The sequence below is a fragment of the Plodia interpunctella genome, chromosome 2 (assembly GCF_027563975.2).
Source record: "Plodia interpunctella isolate USDA-ARS_2022_Savannah chromosome 2, ilPloInte3.2, whole genome shotgun sequence".
Classification (NCBI taxonomy): Eukaryota; Metazoa; Arthropoda; class Insecta; order Lepidoptera; family Pyralidae; genus Plodia; species Plodia interpunctella.
The window spans coordinates 11,387,656-11,411,585 of NC_071295.1; the positions used below are offsets into that span (position 1 = coordinate 11,387,656).

The 23,930-nt window shown below is 35.2% G+C and overlaps 2 protein-coding genes across 8 annotated transcripts in view; one reads left to right on the forward strand and one right to left on the reverse strand.

Annotated features, from left to right (window-relative positions):
• LOC128680244 (proteasome subunit beta type-2-like) overlaps nucleotides 1-15,543 on the forward strand; it is a 78,697-nt gene extending 63,154 nt beyond the window's left edge. For both annotated transcript variants that reach the window (XM_053763277.1, XM_053763286.1), the window contains 5 exons: nucleotides 1,305-1,389; nucleotides 7,070-7,263; nucleotides 12,178-12,340; nucleotides 13,926-14,014; nucleotides 14,683-15,543. In XM_053763277.1, the coding sequence (XP_053619252.1) occupies nucleotides 1,305-1,389; nucleotides 7,070-7,263; nucleotides 12,178-12,340; nucleotides 13,926-14,014; nucleotides 14,683-14,790 (639 nt within the window). In that variant the 3' untranslated portion in view covers nucleotides 14,791-15,543. The remainder of the gene's footprint in view (nucleotides 1-1,304; nucleotides 1,390-7,069; nucleotides 7,264-12,177; nucleotides 12,341-13,925; nucleotides 14,015-14,682) is intronic.
• M7BP (Myosin-7a binding protein) overlaps nucleotides 1-22,573 on the reverse strand; it is a 96,603-nt gene extending 74,030 nt beyond the window's left edge. For 2 of the 6 annotated variants that reach the window (XR_008405831.2, XM_053763238.1), the window contains exon 1: nucleotides 22,353-22,573. The gene's annotated coding sequence lies outside the window, so the exon portion shown is untranslated. The remainder of the gene's footprint in view (nucleotides 1-22,352) is intronic. The other 4 variants (XR_010370176.1, XM_053763124.2, XM_053763118.2 and 1 more) reach the window with 4 other exon arrangements.
• Nucleotides 22,574-23,930: the final 1,357 nt, after the last annotated feature.

A 23,930-nucleotide genomic window follows, 5' to 3' on the forward strand; every position in this document is an offset into this window, starting at 1 on the left:
AATAAAAACATTTTGGCTATTTCAATGGACTAGGTTAGGTACACTGTGAATAAACATTTCACATGATAGTTAAAAATAAGTTTGATATTAAGTAAATCAATATGGTCAGTACCCCTGCTAAATATTTAAATTTAATTCTTAGCAAATATTAATAAACGTTTACATAATTTGAATATATAATGTCTTATACAGAATCTGTAAGTATAATTTTTTGATTATCTTTTAAGAGGTCATGAATTAAAAAACAGATGGGAAGTACCCAGTCAAATATTATGATATATGAGTAATATTCATACCTAGACGCGGCACGGCTCCTCGGTTTGGTATAATTTGATAATTACTTATATAATTATAGTAACTTTGGGTAGGTAGTCAAAGTTAAAACTTTCCCTAACTGAATTTTATTATAGGCCGATGAGGTTTGTATGGTTTGTATGTTTGTGTCGAGTGGCTTTGTCACACTTGAATTTTGTATGAATAGGCTAAAATCGTTTTAAAAATATGTGAACAACAAATAAGTTTTTATCTATCCGTACATAAGAATTAACTATTTTCATGGAAAAAACAGGGTAAGGACCTATATCCTACTAATATTAAATGCGAAAGTTTGTCAATTGTCAAATGTTAATTGTTCTTCTTCTTGACCTTATCCCACTCATGTGGGGTGGGCATAGTATGTAAGTTCCTTCCATTTTGTTCTGTCATTTGGCATATCCATTAATACTCCTTTCCTGTTCATACTATCCTTGACACATTCCATCCATTTCTTCTTAGGTCTTCCTCTATTCCTGGAACCCTTTACTTCCATCTTTAATTGCCCTTTGAGTGACGTGATTTCCATCTCTTCTTAAAATATGCAATTGTCAAATGTCAATATTTCACACGAAATCCTAGATGGATTGGTATGTTTGCTGAGTAGAATTTAATATAGAATACATAGGGTACTTTTTATCCCGAAGGTCCCACGGGAGCGAATCCTCGGGACGCAGCTAGCTAGTAGTAGATAATATTTTAAACTCTACTAACATAGTCTCCGTAAGCCTCCTACTAAAAATTCTGGGACTCGTATTGTTATTTGTGAAATAAATAATTTCATTCCTTCATTATTTTTTAGAATTTCGAAATTGTACAACAATAGGTTACATCGATAGGTACGCTCTATATTCTATGCATATAAAAAAGAAAACACGTCAACTGGAATTGTTAGCAGTCACTTATGTCCATAGATTTTAGATATCATTTACATTAATTTATTACTATACCATTTATTAAAGGCCATGCCTTCGAACGCGCATCTGTTTCAGTGCCTCATCGGAATCCAGTGTCAGGACTTCAGCATGGTCGCCGCGGACCAGATGAACACACAAAGCGTTTTGGTTTTGAAGAATGGTCAGTGTTTATTTATATTTACTAATCTAACTCTGAACCTGGCCTCACGACCATGTCAGTACACAGCGTACGATGTACAAAACAAACAAAGAAAATAACCCGATATGTATCGGTAACGGCAATGTTAACCATCCTGAAGAAACGGGTCGTGTATGGAATGGGTTTTATGACAGCTTGGTAGCTTTCGCTAAGGTATTAATCTATCGTGACGTCACGTATCATTTAGTACGGAGCGTTTGGACGAGTCCAAAAATGTGTGTGATTTTATTTTTGTCATATCTCTGAAAGCATTGTCATTATCACAGTATTTTTTCAATGGTGTTTCTAATGATAAGAGGGCCTTCGACTAGTCATCAAAATAAAAATTGTCATCTCTGTTTTGTACCAGATACATGCGGAGTATTTTGGACAGTAATATTTTTTGATGACACAACTTACTTAGATGTGAAAATTTATAAGGAAAACTTGTATTTGACCATTTGTGGCTGAAATTATTCACTCTTAATCTTAATATTATCCCTTATAGGTACTAATATTATAAATGCGAGAGTAAGTTTGTTTGTTACCTCTAAACGCTCTATCTACTCAACCAATCTTCTTGAAATTTTGCATACATGTTGTAGTTTGAAGTATGGAAAAGGGCATAGGGTACTTTTCATCTCGGAAAATTGACGCGGGCGAAACCGCGGGCAAAAGTTAATTAAACATAGAACGAAACACACGAAACAGCTGAAGGAACCAGGAAATAGAATGTGTTTACTTTCTCCAAAACAGTACATGATAGGTACAGTAAAAAACTGATGAATTACAGAGAATGTTACAAAGTCTATTTAGGAGACTGGAGCCTGTGTTACAGTGCTCCAGGGCTCTCGTGTAGGTATACTTGAGAGTAGACTCTTCAATGTCAATACTACAAATACAAAAATAATATAATTTGGGCATGCGAAATATTTATCTTTGTTTATTTATTCCTTTTTTATATATTTTTATTTATATGTATACCTAAATATTTGAGGATGTTTGTACATAAACATGTTAAACTAGGGGATTTAAGTAAATTTTCAGTTTCAACGTAATTAAATAGGAAATCTATCTTATCTTGCTTCTAGACCGGTAAAACGTTAACCTTAATATATCATAAACGTTTTTCTTTTATAAAATCACGTATTATGGTTTAGGAAGAAACGCGTGCTACTATCGTCATTGCAACCGATACTGCGCAAACTGATACTTAAACATAATTAGCACCTTACCTATACGTGTAGGCATAAAAAATATATCCCTAATTTTAAATGCGTGTGTTTTTCAAATTATTAATTGTATTTTTTTTTCTTAGTGCAATAAAGATATCTTACACGGCGATGACTACAGTGAACATTTTGATATACCTAGTGGACTTGATGCGTTTAAAGTCACGTCTTTCACGTCATTTACTAAAGGATGAAAATTATCCATGGATGAGCTACCTTTGATATATAGATGACTAATTTAGAAACCAATCCGGGCTAAATTTAACACAAAGTTTGGTACATAAAGAAGACCGTTCTAAGATAGATAAGATATCTGATAATGAGCTGCCGATGCTGGCTGAGGGGCTCAAATAACGAGGCTACAGAAAAATATTCTTTGTTTTTGAAGTATAAAACAAAAAAAAAATCTGTAGCTTAGCGGCCCGTCCCGGCTTCGCTCGGATAAATCATAATAAATTATACACCTAAACCTTCCTCAGGAATCACACTGTCTATTGGAGTGGAAATCGCATGAAAATACCTGCAGTAGTTTTTGAGTTTATTGCGAACAGATGCGGCTGAGGAATTTCTTTTATAATATGTAAGGATTTAACTTTTAACAATATCAAAACTAGGGGTCTGCTTAATAACTTCGGTGATTCTATTTCGCCCGAACTCCTATTCTCTAGTATCCTCCAGGCATAAGTACTGAGCGATGTTAAATTACAGTAAAAAAAATAAATATATCATCAAATTTTATAACTTTCGCATCATTCGACACAATTCAAATCGTATTCATGATTATTTTACTAAAGAAATTGGAATTAATTATAGTAATTAATAATAATAATCGTAATTAATCGTATGTATCAAGATCATTCGTAACTTGTTCTTTTAAAATAATATATTTATATATTTTTTCTTGAAAGTTTGATTCTTCTGCCAATTGTACAATTTTTCACCACGCCTGCCCTCTATCTGAAGGTCCTGAATTCGATTCTGAGTGCGAGCAAATATTTGTACATGTGATCTTATAATGTTTGTCTGCGGTTCTGGGTTCTTAGTGCTTAGTGTGGGACGTGTCGTCCAATTATTATTATTATACTTTTATAAATGTTTTCTACTTAAAAAAAAATAATATAAAAAAGGGGACACGCTTGGCATCGACCCGCGTATGAAGGGAATGTTTTATATGCTGTAAGTGTAGACGAAGTTAGAAATTTACGCGTGATTCGGCATGTATTTAGTACTACCGCCTTCTATTATTGTTTCAATTTATTCACATTTTGCACGATTAAAAAAAGTAAACTACCTATCTACATCATTATGTGATTTTCTAAAAAAAAATCCTATTTGTAAAATCCTTATTTTGCGTTAAAGCAATCATCGATGACATTGGAACCTTACTGCAAGGTCGCCGCGTCATGCGACCTGCAGATTTCAAGAAAACCATTCTGTCAATTTTATTTCTTCAAACTTTTTCCTTAGATACCATAAAATTACATTAATTTTCTTATTATACTTACCTTGAATGTATTAAAATGCTATAGGAGAGTGAAATTTTTTTCTATGTAAACTCATGTGATAATGGAGGTGTTAGCCCAGAAGTGGGACACATCAATAGGCTAATAAAAAAAAAAAAGAAATTATGCGGCCAGCTCTCGCTATGAGCAAATGGGTTGTGTTATTTTTAGTGAGAATTAAGAAAAATATACTAAGTTACGTCGAATTAATGAGTTTCGGCGATGTTGTAGTTTTGGCTAATTTTATTAATGGAAAATGTGTCTAGAACTAGAGTAGAATTTTATTGTAAAAGGCTAACCTGTCGTATTGAGAATAAGTTTTTTGTAATGATAGGTTAAGTTTGGACAAATAAATAAACAAATTTTACATACTTCATGCATCGGAACCATCTTGCAAATTAGAGGCGTAATTGCATTTCGGCTTAAGTATTTAATTTAATTACAGATTTTACAATTCGATGATGGAAAATTTTACGCTTAAATAAAATCGTTTTCTTCGAGGCAATAAAAATAAATGATATTACAGAAGGCTTTGAAATCATAGTTGTGTATAAATAATTTGTAGTATTTTTTGTATTATTTTAACTACATGCTTACAGTTGAGTTTTAACCCCCGACCCAAAAAGAGGGGTGTTATAAGTTTGACCGCTGAGTGTGTCGCTCTGTCTGTCTCGTCTGTGTACGTGGCACCATAGCTCATCAAAGGGTAAATCGATTTGGATGCGGTTTCTTTTATTTGAAAGCTAATTTTTATACGGTGGTTCTTAGATATGTTTGATCAAAATTGGTACAGCCGTTCAAAAGTTGCAGCGAAATGAATATTAAAAGTAGTTTTTTTTTTAATTTGTCTAACAAATGAACTTGTTGGCGCAGTTTTACAAATCTATGAGTTTGTCAAGTACTTTTGTTAAAGTACGGACATTTTTTCAAATGATCTTTTTCTGATTGGCCCGGGTCTTGGATGTTTATCTATATGTATATGTATTTGTTATAAAATATAGTATCGTTGAGTCAGTATCACATAACACAAGTCTCGAACTTACTTTGGGGATAGCTCAATCTGTATGATTTGTCCTAATATATTTATTTATTTAATACATTTATTATTTTTATATTTTTATTTCTGTTTCAAAGGGTTTTATTGATAACATAAATAATTACAAGGCAAAGTGCTTGTTTGTTTAGCCATCTTGTTTTATCTACTTTTATCTCAAGAGAGCATATCGGCGCCGAGATGAATTAAGTATTACTAACATACGAGTAATTGCGCGAAATTTTATATCAATACAAAAAATATAATTATAAAATTTGTTCACAAATTTTATCTCTTGCTGTCATTTTTCTTATGAAGTATTTTTGCTAACAATAGTGTCGGGATTTATTCAACTAGCCTAAAGGCATCTGACTTGACTTTTACGAATTACCATCTAGTGTCAGTCTACTGGTAGAAAATAAAACAGATGAATGGTGAGTCATGACATGTTTAGTATAATATTTAACTGAAGACTTTAAAATGTAAACGTGATGTAGCGCCCACTCACTATCGTATTGTCTTCATCGTTATTACCACTAAACAATAGTCTCTAATTAGGTTGACAACAAATTGAAACGAGCAAACCCATGTTGCAAACTAGTAATCACAATAAAGTGACGTGAAAGTACCTAGGGTATCTGTTGCTTGATGCCGTAATCTTCAGTTTAATAGGACAGACATACAGACAACTGAGGGAATTACTCAGTTCATCTTTTACTTTTCTAAATCCTTTATAATTTTCCAGGTGTTTATAAATTTTGAAATGTATCCGGTCCAGTATCCCGCGATGAGAATTTGGACCAGAATAACTCTTTGCCTTGAAGAGGCTAAGAATTTTTGATGGATTTAGTTACAATTGTTCTAACAACATGCAAACACACTACAAATGATGTTTCTTTCGGCATTTCTTCTCAGCAGTGGTTGTTCCGAAATGCCAGTAGTTTGTAGCTTGTGAGAAATAACTGTAAATATAAAAATTGACGAGAAAAAGTGCTTGTGAAGGTCTAATTTCTGAATAAATGATTTGAATTTGAATCTTGGATTATCACTATTCGCACCAAGATAAAAAGTTTCCATTGGATATAATTACTTAAAACTAAATGTTGCCCGCAGCTTCGCACCCGTGGGAATTTTGAAATAAAATGTAACAATCGTGGATAATGTACTTACCTAATGGTGAAATAATTTTTGAAATCGGTTCGGTACAGTTTCAGAGATTATCCGCCACAAACAACAAACTCACAAACGCTTACCTACCTTACCTATAATAATAGTATAGATTGCTGATCTTAGTTTAACCGTCCGATGTAATGGATTAGTCCAAACTGTAGATTAAACTAGGACTGAAGATTAAACGATCACAGATCTTAGGAAATAACAGAGCATTATGGTTTAAACTAATTTTCATAATTTAATATTACTTACGCATAAAATGAAACGGGTAAAAAATTACAACTAAGTACTTTAATAATAAATAAATAAATAAATATAAATAAATATATTAGGACAAATTACACAGATTAAGCTAGCCCCAAAGTAAGTTCTAGACTTGTGTTATGGGATACTAACTCAACGATACTATATTTTATAATATATACATATATAGATAAACATCCAAGACCAGGGCCAATCAGAAAAATATCATTTTCCATCATGACCCGACCGGGGATCGAACCCGGGACCTCTCGGTTCAGAGGCAAGCACTTTACCACTGCGCCACCGAAGTCGTCAAATACCTGTGAAGTTTAATTGGCTCTCTGTTTTCTACTGTTAATTCAACATTTTTGTTATTTACTTAACTGTAAATCTTCCTAAATAGTACTAAATTAATCCAAAGAATCCCAAAGAACGAAATTCACAATGACACCTGAAACTCACAATATGTATATTAACAGATGAGCAAAAACTAATTCGGATTGCTGACAACATCGTCATGGGCGTAAACGGCGAGATGGGAGACATCAGCCAGTTCACCCAGTTTGTGGAGAAGAACGTGCAGTTGTACAAGATGAGGAACGAGTACGGGCTGAACACGGCCGCTACGGTGCATTTCACGCGACAGAACTTGAGCGAATTCTTGAAGAGCGGGGTGAGATTATACTTAATAGTATAATAAATGCGATAGTTTGTGTGTAGGTCTGTTACTCTTTCATGTAAAATCGATTATTATTAAATGTTGTACATGTCCTCACGGAAGCGCTTAAACTCCTTCCACACGATACAATCTGATTGCCCAATTTGATTGCCGATTGAGTTGGGTACAATCTGATCATCCGTCCACACGTGCACAACTATATCGCCAATTTCAGTATTTGATTGAGCAATCCCAAATCGGGCGATACCGACCACCCAATGACCTTGAATTTCATATTCCGTCTACACGGCCCAATTTGATTGTCAGTCCAATCAAATTGGGCGTAAATTTGGGTCGTGTGGAAGGGGTTTTAGGATGATATACATAACTTATTATCAAAAATTTGCTTAAAACTACTGAGTTTTAAGTACCGCCTACCGTCGACTTCCAAAACACAGATGAATGAGGCCGCTCAAGACTTCAAGCCATCAATTTAACTTCTTCGCTGCGTGTCACGGTATCTAAATCTAGATAAATAAATATGAAACGATTTAAATCATTAAAATAAGGTGCTACAAAATGGAACGACTTTTTAATAAAATATTCATCTCTAAAGATGAAGAAAATTATGTTTTAAAATCAGTTTTTAAACTAGTCTCGGCATAGTTTTTACTCTATTTTGTTTTCATCAGGGATTTCAAGCCCGGCCATTAGCGTTTCAGCGGCTTGAAATCCCGGCCATTTCAATTTCTTTTAGTTAGCATATTCGAGACTAGTGGAAACCGATTATAAAATTTTACATACATAAATCTAACAGTTATTTCCTCAGCCGTTGAGCGTCGGAGCCCGGTTTCGATTATGTAGGTAGTCTGTCATATGTTAATAACTATATTCCATTTGTTAAGTAGGTTCACTACATTACAATGCTAATTCATGGAAAGTTCATTCATGATCTTAAGTAGCGGCAGCAGAAAACACAAGCCATCTTTTCGGGGTGTCTAAATAAAAAATGCATTATCCAGTTCATTTGAGATCCTGACAAGATTTTGAAACATCGTAAATTCAATAAAAAAAAAAATTATAAACGAATGGCGCGCAATCTACGAGCTTGTTCCATAGATATATTCATACTATCCATAGTGAAAAAACTCAAAAACTATTGGACCGATTTTGATGAAAGAAGCACAGAGATAGACGAAACCTTCAGGAGTAACATAGGCTACATTTATATGGTAATACCGGAGCGAAGCCGGGAAGGGCTGGAAGTTTTTTTTTAAATAAATTAATTTTCCCACTTATTTCACAAGAACATTAAATAAATCTTTCATATTGATGCTACTTCCTCATGAGCCAGAGCGACGTTATATTATCACTTGTAATCTGCTGAAAATGGTCTAATTACCAAATAATTAGGACAAATAGCCTCTACGAGGGCTGCTATTTATGTATCCGGAACTGGCCAATAATTCTAGAATATTTAAAAAGTAATTACAACATTTGAAAATAGAACTCTTCGGCTAGAGAATAAATATTTTTCATGTCCCTGTCATTTGTTTTTTTCAATTGGCGCCAATTTTGAAAATAGCTTGTCTTCATTGCCATGGATTTAACTCGTGAACATTTTCGCGCGATGATTTATTATGATTTTCGGCGTGGATTAACTCAAAAACAGTGCATCGAACAACTGATTTTAACTTTTGGAGATGAAGCACCATCGAAAACCACTGTGTATTATTGGTTTAAGGAATTTCAACGTGGACGGTCTATGCTCACGGATGAAATTAAGGAGGGTCGTCCTAAATCGGTAGTGGTACAACAAAATATTGATGCTGTGCGACAATTAGTAATGCAAGATCGTCATGTTACATACCGCGAGATAGAGGCGTCTCTGGGCATTAGTATGACGAGTATACACGCGATATTACACGAACATTTAATTGTTAAAAAAATTTGTTCGCGTTGGATTCCGCACAACTTGAGCGTAGATCAAAAACAGGCTCGTGTCGACTGCTGTAAGAAAATGATAAAAAAATACAACCGTGGCACGTCAAAAGCTGTTTATAATATCTACACAGGTGACGAAACCTGGATCTATGCTTATGACCCTGAAACTAAACAGCAGTCAACGGTGTGGGTCTTTCAAGATGAACCGAATCCAACAAAAGTTGTTCGTGCGAGAAGCACTTTAAAGCAAATGGTCGCTTGTTTTTTTGGTATCAACGGACATGTAGCTACAGTGCCACTAGAGAATAGTAGGACGGTTAATTCTGAATGGTACACCACCATTTGTTTGCCAGAAGTCTTTGAAAAAATACGAAAGAACAACCCACAACGCAGAATCATACTTCATCACGACAATGCTAGCTGCCACAAGTCGGCTGAAACAAATAATTAATATATATATATTAAAAATAAATTACGTGGTCAACGTTTTTCGAGCCGCGAAGAGGCCGTTGATGCGTTCAAAACACACGTTTTGGACATACCTCAATCAGAATGGAAAAAGTGCTTTGAAAATTGGTTTCATCGTATGCAGAAGTGCATAGATCATCGCGGAGAATACTTCGAGAAACAATAAAACCATATGTAATAATATATGTTTGTTTAATTTTGTTATTCCGGATACATAAATAGCAGCCTATGTATCTATAGAACTTACTGTAGCTGTAGCATCAATGAGACTAATTGAGTTCCATTCTGCTTCAAGTGGACCACTCTATTTGATAGTAAGTACATTATCTCATGTCTATAGCCGATTAGCTCTTCACATTGTCATCTCCAGGTCTGTCTTGCCAGGCGACCGGATTAAGCCGGACATAGGCTTTTTGATTGCGTGTTCGGCCAAAATAAATTGTGTCCCGCTAAACCTGCTTTTTTCAATAGAATTATATCCTTCTAATATTATAAGTAAGTTCGTGAGGATGTATGTATGTTTGTAATTATTTCGAGCAAAATCTACTGGACGGATTGTTATTAAATTTGGTACACGCGTAGTATATAACCAGAAATAACACATAGGGTATTTTTTATCCCGAAATTCCCACGGGAGCGAAGCCCCGGGGCGCAGTTAGTACTTCATAAGTCGAGTCTTGCGATCACGAATGAGCGAGCGTCGAGTTAGAAGCCTAACGACTTAATTTAACAATCAAAACGCTTTTTACAAACAAATTTTTTACGTACAATTTTAAGTTTAAAAACACCGAGTGTTTTTTTACCTTTTTATGAAAAGGAAGGCAGTTGAAAACGGAAAAAAATATTGATGGATTTTATTATTGTCAAACTAGCGGCCACAGGGTATTTTTTATTTGTTATTATTATTGTATTTATTTTTTTATCATGGTGCCCACGGAAGACCAGTGTTGTGGTATATACCACGACAAATGCTACACAAAATTGTTATAGGATTTAATGTTTCTGTTTTTGTAATGTATTTTTGTACCAAATGAAATTTTTTTTCTTTCAAGAATAAATATTATAGCATTTTGCAAGTCATTAGGTGAAATCAAAATATTTTATTTTCCTTTTTATGATGTCTAGCAGAAATTGTCGCAATCGCCGTATGTGTTAACATCCAAAGTGCACTTTCGTGCGTCCACGTATAGCACTTTCGTTTTCATAATTATAAAATCGTCATAAAGAGGGTTAATTAACTAACTTTTTCGTTTTTGTATGTGCCGATATAATATATATGCTAAAGAGTTCTGTTATATGTAGTTGATTTTAATATATGCTAAAGCAGAAGTGTCTTTGTATGGATACCTTTCTATGGAACTGAATATAAATAAAATAAATATATTAGTACAAATCACACAGATTGAGCTAGCCCCAAAGTAAGTTCGAGACTTGTGTCATGGGATACTACTAACTCAACGATACTATAATTTATAACATATACATATATAGATAAGCATCCAAGTCCCGGGCCAATCAGAAAAAGATCATTTTCCATCATGACCCGACCGGGGATCGAACCTGGGACCTCTCGGTTCAGAGGCAAGCACTTTTCCACTACGCCACCGAGGTCGTCATCGTCATCAGAATGATTGTTGTGTTTACAAGAAATGTTTGATTGATTTCATGTAATCAAAGATTTGTTGCGTAGGCCAATGGCCTGTCCATTAAGGATGCGATGTGGAGAAGGTGGACTCTAGCTCCGACTCTTTATGGCTGAGGAAGTAGCCGGGAAAGCGCTCAGATATTCTATATGCTTATTCAGGTTATATATTACCCTAGTTTCCGTGAACTGAATTTCCTCGACATCAGTCAGGATTGCGTGATTTGAGTAAAAGACATTCAAAATCATATCCAAGCTTTTACTTTTTAATGTTTACAATCTCTGTGGTGTAGTGGTCACCACGGCTATCCGTCACTCGTCCTGGATTCGATTCCAAATGCGAGTAAATATTTGTATTCGTTTTCATAGATATAGTTTTGAATATAAATGATTTGATTTTGATTTTGATTTTGGGTGTTTTGTGTTCATGGGACCCACGATACGTAAGCTTAATGTGGGCCATTCCATTTTTTATCACTAGCATAGTAAGTGTAGCTTGTGGCCTACAATATAACCAATCCATATCCTCCCGTGGATGTCGTACGAGGCGACTAAGGGACACACAGCTTGAGCAGCTGATATACAACAATAGCATTCCCAAGGAAAGTTGACGTCAGGCAGGCGGATCGAATATTTAAGGTTTTTTTTTACGCTGACTCGTATCTCTAAAATTAGGCTATATCTTTGTCCAGCTCTCTATCACCGTACTAAAAATCACCTCAATCCAATACTCCGTTATGAAAAAAAAGAGGGATAAACAAATGTCACATTTATAATATGAAGCACCTACCCACCTAGCATGATTTATTAGAGGCCTCTGCTCAGCAGTGGGCAGAACAAGGTTTACATGACGATGATGGCGAATTATTCCCCAGAACCCCTACGTGATAAACATGCTGATCGCGGGTTACGACCCCGGAGTTGGCGGGCAGCTGTACACAATGGACTTCCTGGCCGCCTCAGTCAAGGTACCCTTCGCCTCTCATGGGTTTGGAGGCATCCTGTGCATGGGCCTTCTGGACCGGTATTATAAACCCAGTAAGTGTTTCAATGGTTTGTTGTTATACATATACATGTCACACATGTTTTTTAATTAGTTACATGCGTATGTCGATTGCTTGAGTACCACTACTATCTACGGAGCGATGGTGGTGTAATGGTTAAGACGCCCGCCTGTGGATCGAAAGGTCCCAGGTTCGAATCCTACTCGTGCTACATAAGTTTGTATACCAATCTGACTCATGTATAGTAGTTTTCATCGACCGCCCTTGCTTCCGGTGAAGAAAACACGTCGTGAGGAAACCTGCACACTGGTTGATATTAGCTTGTGTGTGAAATGGAGAAGGCAATGGCAAACCACTCCATTAATAATGCCAAGAAAGTTGTTATGTGTGTTTCATTCCACGTAATGACCACGACCCTCAGCCATGAGGAATACGACTATGAAGAAGACTACTATCTAATGAAAATTCTGTACGTCGGCGGCGTGAGACGTGATGTATTGATTCGGCCGAATTTGCGTGGTCTCGATAGCTCAGTGGTTAAGAGCAGTGGCCCGGATAGACAGGGGCGCGGGTTCAATTCCCGCTTGATTCCAGAATTTTTTCATCTCATTATTATTTTCAAAAACTGGTAATTATTTGCTCTTAGCTTGAGCTTCTTGCTCTAGTGAGCAGGGAGTATTGGCTTCTTTCTTTTTCAGCGCCACCATAAATATTTTAAATTTAATCACATTTTAGTTAATAGTGCTGGTTTTTATATAATAATAAACAGACATGCGACAAATGGTAAGCTGTAACCACAGCCTAACAACGCCTGCAAACACCAGGATGTCACACGCGCGTTGCCTACTTTGTCTATAATTACACTGCGATTCTCACCCTTCATACTGGAACACAACAATGCAAGCACTGCTGTTTAGCACCTTATAGACGAGAGTGAGGTCCCCATACAGACGACCATTGAAAGATTGTTAATAAAAATCAGTCACGTACGTTGAAAACAATAATAACACCGTTATAGTCTTCCATAATTAGAGTTTTATAAGATACTTATTTAATTTAAAAAATACCCACTCTTCTTATGTTGAGTGGTTACTACGAGGCTTAATATTTCTTAGAAATTAATTGAAAGAACCGGTTTATTCTCATTAAATATGAAGAATATTCCGTGCGATCGTTGGTCTGATTATCGCTGCATACGGGTTTAATCAATCTTTCTTAATTAATTGAATCGTAAGCGGTGAATTTAATTATACAGAGATCAAGGCCAAAGTTATGATTTATTTGTTTTTGAATGTTAACTTTTTAATATGATCATCAAAATCTTAACTAGGTATTTAATATTACCCAGGAAATCATGAGTGTTATCTATGCCTTACATAACGGCAGAAGAATACTTAGTATATGTACTAAGGAAAGTAAATTAAGACCTATTAGTTTTTGGTGAATATATTACAAACTAAAAGTTGCAAATAGTCAAATAAAAAGTTTTTTTTTTCTGGGAAATCGTCACAATCCTTTGTACAAATTAAACTTTTCATACCCACTCGTAACACGTGGTACAAAATATATAAACGACGCATATCGCTCGCTTATTACAAAAAATCATGACTATGTTCCAGCGTTAACAGAATCGGAAGCGTACGACATCATCAAGACCTGTGTCTACGAGGTACACCAGCGGCTGTTCCTCAACCTGCCTAATTTCCAGGTCTCTTTTATCTGTCTCTCTCATCCTCACTTTAATCCGGTTACATTAGAGGCTGTGTGGCAGGAAAACCCTGGGTCAGCGTAAAAAATAAACTTTGAAGATTGGGCCACCTGCCTAACGTCAACCCTCTGGGAATACTAGTTGCTTATCAACTGTCAAGGCTATCTATCTCTTGGCAGTGGTCGTATCTGGTGGTTCTCAGAGCGTTTCGACCGCTGCGGCCGCACTGTCATTACGATCCGTTAATTTTCTCGAGGAAGGAATCATTTCCAAAATCAATCATTCATAAGATTGACATTACCACAAGACAGATTATTTTAAAGTCAGATAGCAAAACTAATTCTTGTCCTCCGAAAACCACCTAGACAGACCACTGAGATCCACCTTAGTAGCGGAAATCAAATGTTACATGTCTTGTTTATTTTTCTAAAAGGTCTTAAAAAGATTTAAACCCATCCCTTTTTTAATGCCTTTAGTCGCAGAAAGTCCACTAAATAAATAATTATGTATCTAAACGTCCATAATATTATTAAATCAAATGACCAAAGTATCGCTATGTCTACGTCAAGTTTTATTACTTCTTATAGTGCCGCTTCTCATCGAAAATAAGCGACCATTTTGGCAGTTCGGCTACTCGAATTGACATATAATAAACTCTTAATTTCCAGGTGAAGTTGGTGAACAAGAACGGTATCAAGGATCTCCCCATCATCACTCCAGCCACATTCATCAAAGCTGGAGTGGGGAACACACCGCTAAGCGCGTCTGTTGTTTAAAGTTCTGAGCAGATAACTTTATAATTAGTTAGGCTGTTTATAATTTCACTTTGCCTTCCACTTCTACTTAACGAGTTGAATCTGGCGTCAAATTTGTGTAACGTTGTTTAGGTTGGTGCTTGTATAGTTGGAGGGGCAAGCAGGACAGGACAATATATGAGACATAGTCTGGAGAGAAACGCAAAATGAACAGGTAACGTAATATTTTTTTATAGTATATAGTGGGCAAATAAGCAGCCGTCTGATGGTAAGCAAACACCGCAGCTCGTGGACACGGCAAACCGATACGGGTCATCGGTGCGTTGCCGACTTTTTGAGAAAGCGATATACCTACTCGTTTTCTTGAAAGCCCCAATGTCGAAACTATAATATGATCCCATTTCTCCTTTATTCTGATGAAATATTATATCTAATTGTTTGAAATTAACGAAAAGATAGGAATTTCTATATGTCAAAATCATTGTTATCTCGATGATGTGACTATATCCACTTAAAAGAGGTATGTTTACTACGAACTTGTTTAGAAAATCCTATGTGCTTGCTATGCGTGAAACTCTATCTTTATTAGGAATATTACACTTATTTAAATTACCTTATCTTGTGTATTTTTCTTACGACATTATACATTACGTTGTCTATTTCAATTTACCAACGTTTCATCTAGGATGTTAATATTTTTTCTAGTGCCTATTAATTGACTTATGATTGAATTATGTTATCAATTTATATTACATATTAAACAAACACCATTGATTGTTTTTTATTTATTCACACAACGTTAAATAATTTCAAAATACTCATTTAATAAGAATAACTATGTAGTAAGAACATGTATTGTGATATTTCGGAGGCATCCAAATAGAATTCAAAATATGATTAGATCGATACATGTAGGATCTAGTCAAACTTTTGTTTTAACGTTTGAAATATTCTAAAAATTATTAATATTGTGTGGTTCCTTCGTAGGCATGCACATATAATTTAAAAATAATAATAATAATAATAAATAAATAAATAGGGACAAATGACACAGATTGAGTTAGCCCCAAAGTAAGTTCGAAGCTTGTGTTATGGGATACTAACTTAACGATACTATATTCTATAACATATACATATATAGATAAACATCCAAGATCCAGGTCAATCTGAAAAAGATCATTTTTCATGTTGACCTGACCGGGATTCGAACCGGGGACCTCCACTGTAGCAGTCCGGCATGATGACCATTAAGCCACGGAGGTCGTCAATAAGATTAGATATGTGCAGGATCTAGTCAAACTTTTAAGTTAAGTTTGAAATATTCTAAAAATCATTAATATTGTGCGGTTCCTAACATAAATAAACTGTTTTCTAGCACAAGGGCGTAAAACAAAACAACGCTGTGAGAACATTAGCGTGAAAATAAATGTAAGATAAGGACAACACGATGTGATTGTAGCAAGGGTTGCTAGCTATATTAATATAGTATATTACTTTTTACGTAAAAATAATATAATAGTAGGTGAAGCTATTAATGTAATAAGAATAGTTAGCGTTCCTAAAAGCGTAAAAATAAATGTTTAATACCATAAAACATAGTGTTAAATCTTTATCTCTTGGCATGGCGCTTTGTTGCAAATAAATTATGACGACCTCGGTGGCGCAGTGGTAAAGTTCTTGCCACTGAACCGAGAGGTCCCGGGTTCGATACCCGGTCGGGTCATGATGGAAAACGATCTTTTTCTGATTGGCCCGGGTCTTGGATGTTTATCTATATATGTATTCGTTATAAAATATAGTACCGTTGAGTTAGCATCCCATAACACAAGTTTCGAACTTACTTTGGGGCTAGCTCAATCTGTGTGGTTTGTCCTAATATATTTATATTTATTTATTATTTATTTAATTATAGGTACCTATTTTTTTTTTATTAACTTGCTATATTTATCTATATTGATGGCTATACGGATGCCAAAAATACTGTTTTTGGTCTAAAAAAAAAACATGGCGACCCTAATTCTAGCACTTAGTCATGCCTATGATACAACATTAATGGAATAAGTGAGCTTAGAACATATTATTTTTTTAAGTAAGTATTTGTTCATATTATTGCTATGTCATAACGCCGGTGTCATATTTATATAAGTCTCCTAAAGGCACGTGAAATGTATTTAAATAAATAAATATATTAGGACAAATCACACAGATTGAGCTAGCCCCAAAGTAACTTCGAGACTTGTGTTATGGGATACTAACTAAACAATAATATATTTTATAACAAATACATATATAGATAAACATTCAACACCCAAGTCAATCAGAATCAGAAAAAGATCATTTTCCATCATGACCCGACCGGGGATCGAACCTGGGACCTCTCGGTTCAGAGGCAAGAACTTTACCACTGCGCCACCGAGGTCGTCAATTTACTTAGCATCAATAGAGGCTTTGACAATGTTTTCCATCGGCATCGGAAGGTAAGTATTCTAATTTTAAGTATCATTTTATTCGCATATAATGCCGCAAACGTCATAGGTTTTAGAACATTTAGAAACTGATAGTTATTCGAGTTACAATCTTATGTTTACCCTCTATCTGTTCCAGATGATGTGTTAACACAATGTCGAGGTAGATTATTCTCAGTGGAGATAATCTTAAAGTTGTGTCAATCTGTGTTCCCACAGTCTACTTATATATTTCTCAACGATCTTAACAATTTTTTGATTACAAAACTATTAGGATACCAAAAAGTTAAGTTTGTTTGTTACCTCTTCACGCTTTATCTACTTAATCAATCTTCTTCAAAATTTGTTTTGTTAATAATTTTGCTTACCTACATATTGTTTGAATCACGGAGAAGGACATAGGGTGCCTTTTATATTCCGGAAAAATAAATGCTCCCACGGGCACTCAAATAAATAGATCTAACACAAAGTGAATCAAATGTATTGGTGAATAAGTAAACGTATGTAATAAGTAAGAACTAATTCACAGTTTTTTCTTTTAACGTCACTGGATTACACAAATAGTTAATATTCTTTACTGGAACATTAAAAACAAACAAATAGTCTCCGTATATAGAACATGAAATCTCTTCATAGTCGTATTCCTCATGACTGAGGGTCGTGGTCATTACATGGAATGAAACACACGTAACAACTTTCTTGGCATTATTAATCGAGTGGTTTGCCATTGCCTTCTTAATTTCACACACAAGTTAATAAGAATCAACCAGTGTGCAGGTTTCCTCACGATGCTTTTCCTTCACCGGAAGCAAGTGGTGGTCGATGATAACTACTATACATGAGTCAGATTGGTATACAAACTCATTTGGCACGAGTAGGATTCGAACTTGGGACTTTTCGATCCTCAGGCGGGGGTCTTAACCATTACACCACCACCGCTTCTAGAACATGAAATAAATTACGATAAAAAATAAGCGTAACATCTTCTTTACATAATTTGGCCAATTACGCTTAGAGTTGTCATTTCTCACTGTGTATTGATTAGTAATGGTGCTAAATAAAACAGTATTAGATTCGGTCATATAGTTCAGCTTTGCGAAAAATTGGACGAGTCTGAATTTGACTGATTTCTGAAAATGTTACATAGTATAACCTACGTCAAAAATGGGTGTCTGATATTTTAATGGTTCATATAAAAATGTCAATTTATTTCATCACACCATGCTAAATCTAATCTAATATGGCAATAGCGTGTCTTTTATAATCCTGCTTTCGCACTGTTAATCACATCTGACACTTCTATTATCAACGTATAAAATAAATTTATTCCAGGGTGATGTTCGCTCGAATAGTCTCCCTCTAAGGACACCTCATGTACTATAACATAATCGCGAAGCCTCAATGCGCGAGTGCGCGACAATAATGTCGTACAATGAACACGATCGTGTTTAAAAACAAGCAAAACTAATTATTAGAACAAAATAGGACACGACTGGCGTCTAGTCTTTTGGCGTTCAGTTCTTCTGAAGCATAATTAAATTTATAAATGAAACAGGCATCTAAAACTGCCCTCTATATTTACTGTGCCCTTGCAGGGTGTCACTTGTACTATCAACTTATGTAACCAACCTGTATAACTTGTGACTTGCAATAAAATCTGAATCTGAGTCCAGTAGTAGATACCACTCACACTCATACATCTAATTCGGTCAAGGATTTAATTCGAAATTCACATAGTTCTCTCTCTCTCTCTCTCTCTCTGTCGCAAAACTAGTAAATTAAACGCCGTAAATCAATCCAAAACTTTCGGGACCAAATGCCGACGTGACGCAACGTGTGCACACACACGAGTAGATATAGTGCAAACATAATGGAGGTGTCTCAAGAGGCGATAAGAGAAAACGCACGAGGGCCCCATTATCACCGAGAAACGTGAAAGACGGGGTAATGTTGATATAAATGAGTATGAATGGCCATGATAAGGTTTGTTGCTAATGTTTAAACATTGAACATTTGTCACGGCTTTTTGAAATCAAAATCAAAAGACAGTGGTAATTAAAATATTTTTGACATTATATTTTATCGGGTATGGTGCGAGGTTATTCGAGTCACCTGAAGGCTGTTATGACGTAGTCAACTATTAGTGAACTAAACAGTCAACCAGTGGTTTCCTCGTGTTTTCCTTCACCTGGAGCATGTAGTGGTTTATGAAAAGTTTTGTCAGGTATAATTACAATGCTTATCGCAAATCTCTACCAGCTGTTCCGCAAAACCCAAGCACGAGTGGTATTCAAACTTGGGACTATTTGATCACATGCGTCCTACTCCACTACTACCGCACACGTGTACTTGTTTCTATTACTCTGAAATAGGGGGTTCCGCACCTTCATTGGCCCAGGGCCCGCCTTGCCCATTAGCATCTAGGCAATGAGTCCGTTTAACAGCGAGCGGTCGACCGAATGATCCGCATACCGTGCATATGGACCGGCCCTGTGGCACTGAATTAAGTCATAGATTATTTTAGTGTCACTATGGTCTGACAACTAGGGATACCGACGACTGTGCGAAGTAAAAAACGAAGAAATAACCAAACGGACACTGGGCTCCGATGCTCAACGGCTGAGGAAGATTGGGATAATGCTCAGATTGGAGAAACCATGGATCGGTCGGAGAGTTCTCAAGTAAGTTTGGGTTCGTTTGTCCTTCTTTCACGCCAGAACGGAGCATTGGATTGAGGTGTTAAGATTGATGTGATAGAGAACTAGATAGTAGAGCCGCGGGCAACAGCCAGTAATACATAAATAATAGAAAGCATTATAGTAGCACTGGAAATAAATCAAACGTACACGTAGCATTTACGAAGTTAGTATTCATATTCAATTTCCCGTTCCTACAATATCGTCTAGATACAAAAGAAAATATATTTTCGCTTTCATTTTATTTTATATTTTGCTTCGAATTTAACAATTTTCTGTTCGGTATGAGTTTTAATTTTAATTTTTCAAATCATATTTTAGATAGTCGGGATTACGAAAAGGTGTCTGAAGGAACTGTTTACAGCGGTAATGCCACAATTTATCCAATATTCAACATGTAATGCTATGTGTGATACATTAATTAGTTTGTACAATATAGTATTTTTGTATTTCAAATAGTAAAATTGAAATAAAAAATATAAAAAATAAAAAATATTAAAGTAAAATATAAAACAAAATAGTCCAGACAAATCTGGACTTCCAGATAGCTGACAGACATGGTGACCACTAAAGTCACGGAGGTCGTTATTTTTATTTCTATCGTACATGTATACTCGAATATGATAATATTGGAAATCATAGAATACGTTTTTCTCGTTATTTTTCTAATACAATAATTCCAATATAAAATCAATGTTCAATTTACTATAGTTGGTATATTTTTATTTAAATTGATAAATGAAGAAAAATATAAAAAATATTAAAGTGATATACTTAATTTTTCGTAAAATCCACTGCTATTAACACAAAGTGCAATGATTACACCGCCAGCGACGGTCTTTATTACTGCAAATTTTATGAAATTCTAAACGTTTCATACAGATGAAGCAAGTTACATTTTATAGTTCAATTGTTTTAAAGCGATCTGCTCGATTTCACTCAATAAATCAGTTTTATGCACCTTTGTTTTGTCACTTCGTTTCGTGTCATGTGTGAAGATAGATATACGATAGTCAACTAGATATAACTGAGCGACTGGATGCTATACGAATTCGACGACACGATTCGATGCTTTGTGTGTATTAGTTAAACCAAAGCCACAAGTAAACACGTACTTACATTTGATGTTATATATTGTATCGTGTTTGTCATTCATCTAGGACATTATCAATTTGAATCCGAACTCAACTTTGAAGCATATAAAACAAAGAAATGTAATGATATGTACATTTTCAAATCGGTATTGTTTTAGAATTTAGATGAATCGATAGACATTCAGTTATAAAGGTAAAGACTTATTTGATGCCTTAAGATTATTTAATTTTACGCAATAAAAAAATATCTCAATGCCATCTTCTTAGTAAATCAATTTGTATATACCCAACAAGCATACTCGGCGGCCCAGCTTGTGTGGATAAAGTATTATCATTTGCATGGAAAAACAGACACATTATCGTGTAATTCAATATGAAACATTGACTTAAATCCGTTTCTACAACGTAGGTCTTCTAGATCTATCTATAAATGCCTAAATACAAATCTGTTAGTTTCCATTTGAATATTTCCACTACTTTCGCAAACATTTTTAAATCCTCAAAGCGCAGAAAATCTCTGCAATCGAAAGCTCTTCGGATTTTGCCGTTTGAATTCTAGAAAAGTTTCAGCTTGTAAAAGCTGAGATAGTCTTGACTGTAGGTAGGTTTTAAAGAGTAGGTACCTACCTACAGTCAAAGTTACGTTTTGACTTTGTCTGTACTCAAAACTGTCAGATTCGGAAAATTTAAGTTTATTTTTTTCGCGTTATATTGTAAATCCTTATCCTTACTCATTATAAAACAAAGTCCACTATCTATCTGTCTGTCTGTTAAAACACCAAAACTGATGCATGGATTTTCATGCGGTTTTTACCTATAGATAGTGTGATTCCAGAGGAAGGTTTAGGTGTATAATTTATTATGCTTTTAGACGTGCGAAGCAGGGGCGGGCCGCTAGTTGTGTAATGTTTCTCAAAAAGCCACAAACTACTAGCATTTCGGAACGACCACTGCTGAGAAGGACAGAGGCATTGTGGAGGTTTGCAATTTGTTGTTTGCAAGATTATTTTGATAAAATTAGACATTATTAGGTAACGAATTAATGTCAAGAGATAAAAGTCATGATAGAATTAAAGTCCCAGTAATTAACATGTATATTCAGTTTAACATACTCAGATGTTAGGTTTAATATGATAGATTAAAACTTAAATACTTAATCTAGTCTAGTTTTTTAATCATTTAAAACCTACCTACCTACATATTAAACCATTGATAATCACCAAAATATCTGAATCGACTTCATAATTACTTCTCTTGTAAAATTTAAAAACAAATTATCACGTTCGAAACAATTCTAAGGGTATAAATTATTTAAATGAAATTATTACCCGTAAAGTAAATACTCTAAGACAAGTAAAATTCCCGGTGCCTTCAATTTCACTTGAACGCCTTACCGATGCACATTAGAAAGCATAAAAAATGCACATTCACAACAAACACTTCACCAAAATGTCCACAAACTTTTTAAACAATTCGAGTTATAATGACTTTTGAATTAGTTCGAGTTATGCTTTCGCGAGCGTCTCGGAGACGAGCGCACATGACCGGTGCGCGCGCGCAGATGATCACCTCTTTAATCTGTGGAGGCTGTTATCATAGAGTAGGAGCTTAGAATAGAATAGCCGTTGATATTGAGAACTTCACGAAAAAATAAATAAACACCTGTTTGTCGAAAAACAATGGCGATTGTTAAACCTTGATAAATATTTTTTACTTCTGTTATCTATTGCGCTATTAATTTTTTGATTCACTTATTAGAAAAATGTTTTTTTTTCTGTAAATATTATGTAGGGCAAATGTATTTTTTTATTTAACTAGTAAATAAATAAAAAAAAAAGGCTTTTGAACTGTTCACTTGCATACTCCATTTTGTTTACAGCTCTCTGACTATAGTAGTGTAACCACACAACGGTAATGACACGATATGACGTTAAATAAAAAGTGTTTCTCGCACACCGACTGAAGGTTACCATGTTTTGTTACAGTAATGATATGGTAATGATCGACCATTAGGATAAGTCTTTCATTAGAAATAAAAGACACATGTAATGGACAATTACACGTGTAAATTTGCATAGGATTTTCAGAGAATTAGATGATTTATGGGTATGATTTGTCAAGACAAATAGGTATTATTTTAAATTATATATCTCAACCCTGTCAGGTGTAAACCATTTTCGTTAATACTGGTGTCTTGTTTTATAAAAGTCACCTAAAGGCATCTGATCGATCAATAACGACATCTAGCGGCAAGTAGTCGCATACGCGCAAGTGACGTTAAAGTCTCAAACGGTGTGCAGTGTGCTTTCAGTGAAGGAAAACATCGTGAGGAAACCCTCACGATGTTTTCCTTCACCGAAAGCAAAGCCGATGAAAACTACCGAACCTGGAACCTTTCAAACACAGGCGAACTTATAACCACTGGACATGAATCGACATTGAAATACCTATGAATGAATGGTGAATAAAATACTTTGAATAGGTAGTCTGTTTGTTTGTCCTTCTTTCACGTCAAAACTGCGTTGGTGTGAAGATAGTTTTAGACAGCGACAATTATAGACATCTTTTGCTAGTAGTTTTCATCGACCACCACTTGCTTCCGGTGAAGGAAAACATCGCGAGGAAACCTGCACACCGGTCGACAGTTTAGTTCACTAGTGTGTATGCGACTACCTGTCACTAGATGGAAGTAAGTAGTCGTAAAAGTCATGTCAGATGCCTTTAGGCGACTTGAACAAAATCTGACACCAGTGTTAGCAATAGCGCACTAGATATGATGATGATGATTTTGCCGCGAGACAAGCCGCAGGCAACTGCTTGTAAATATATAAAAGTCATAAATTGTGCAGTCTGGGGCAGATGTGGCTATTCCAATCGTCGCTCTAATGAGTGAACCGTGTCAGGCA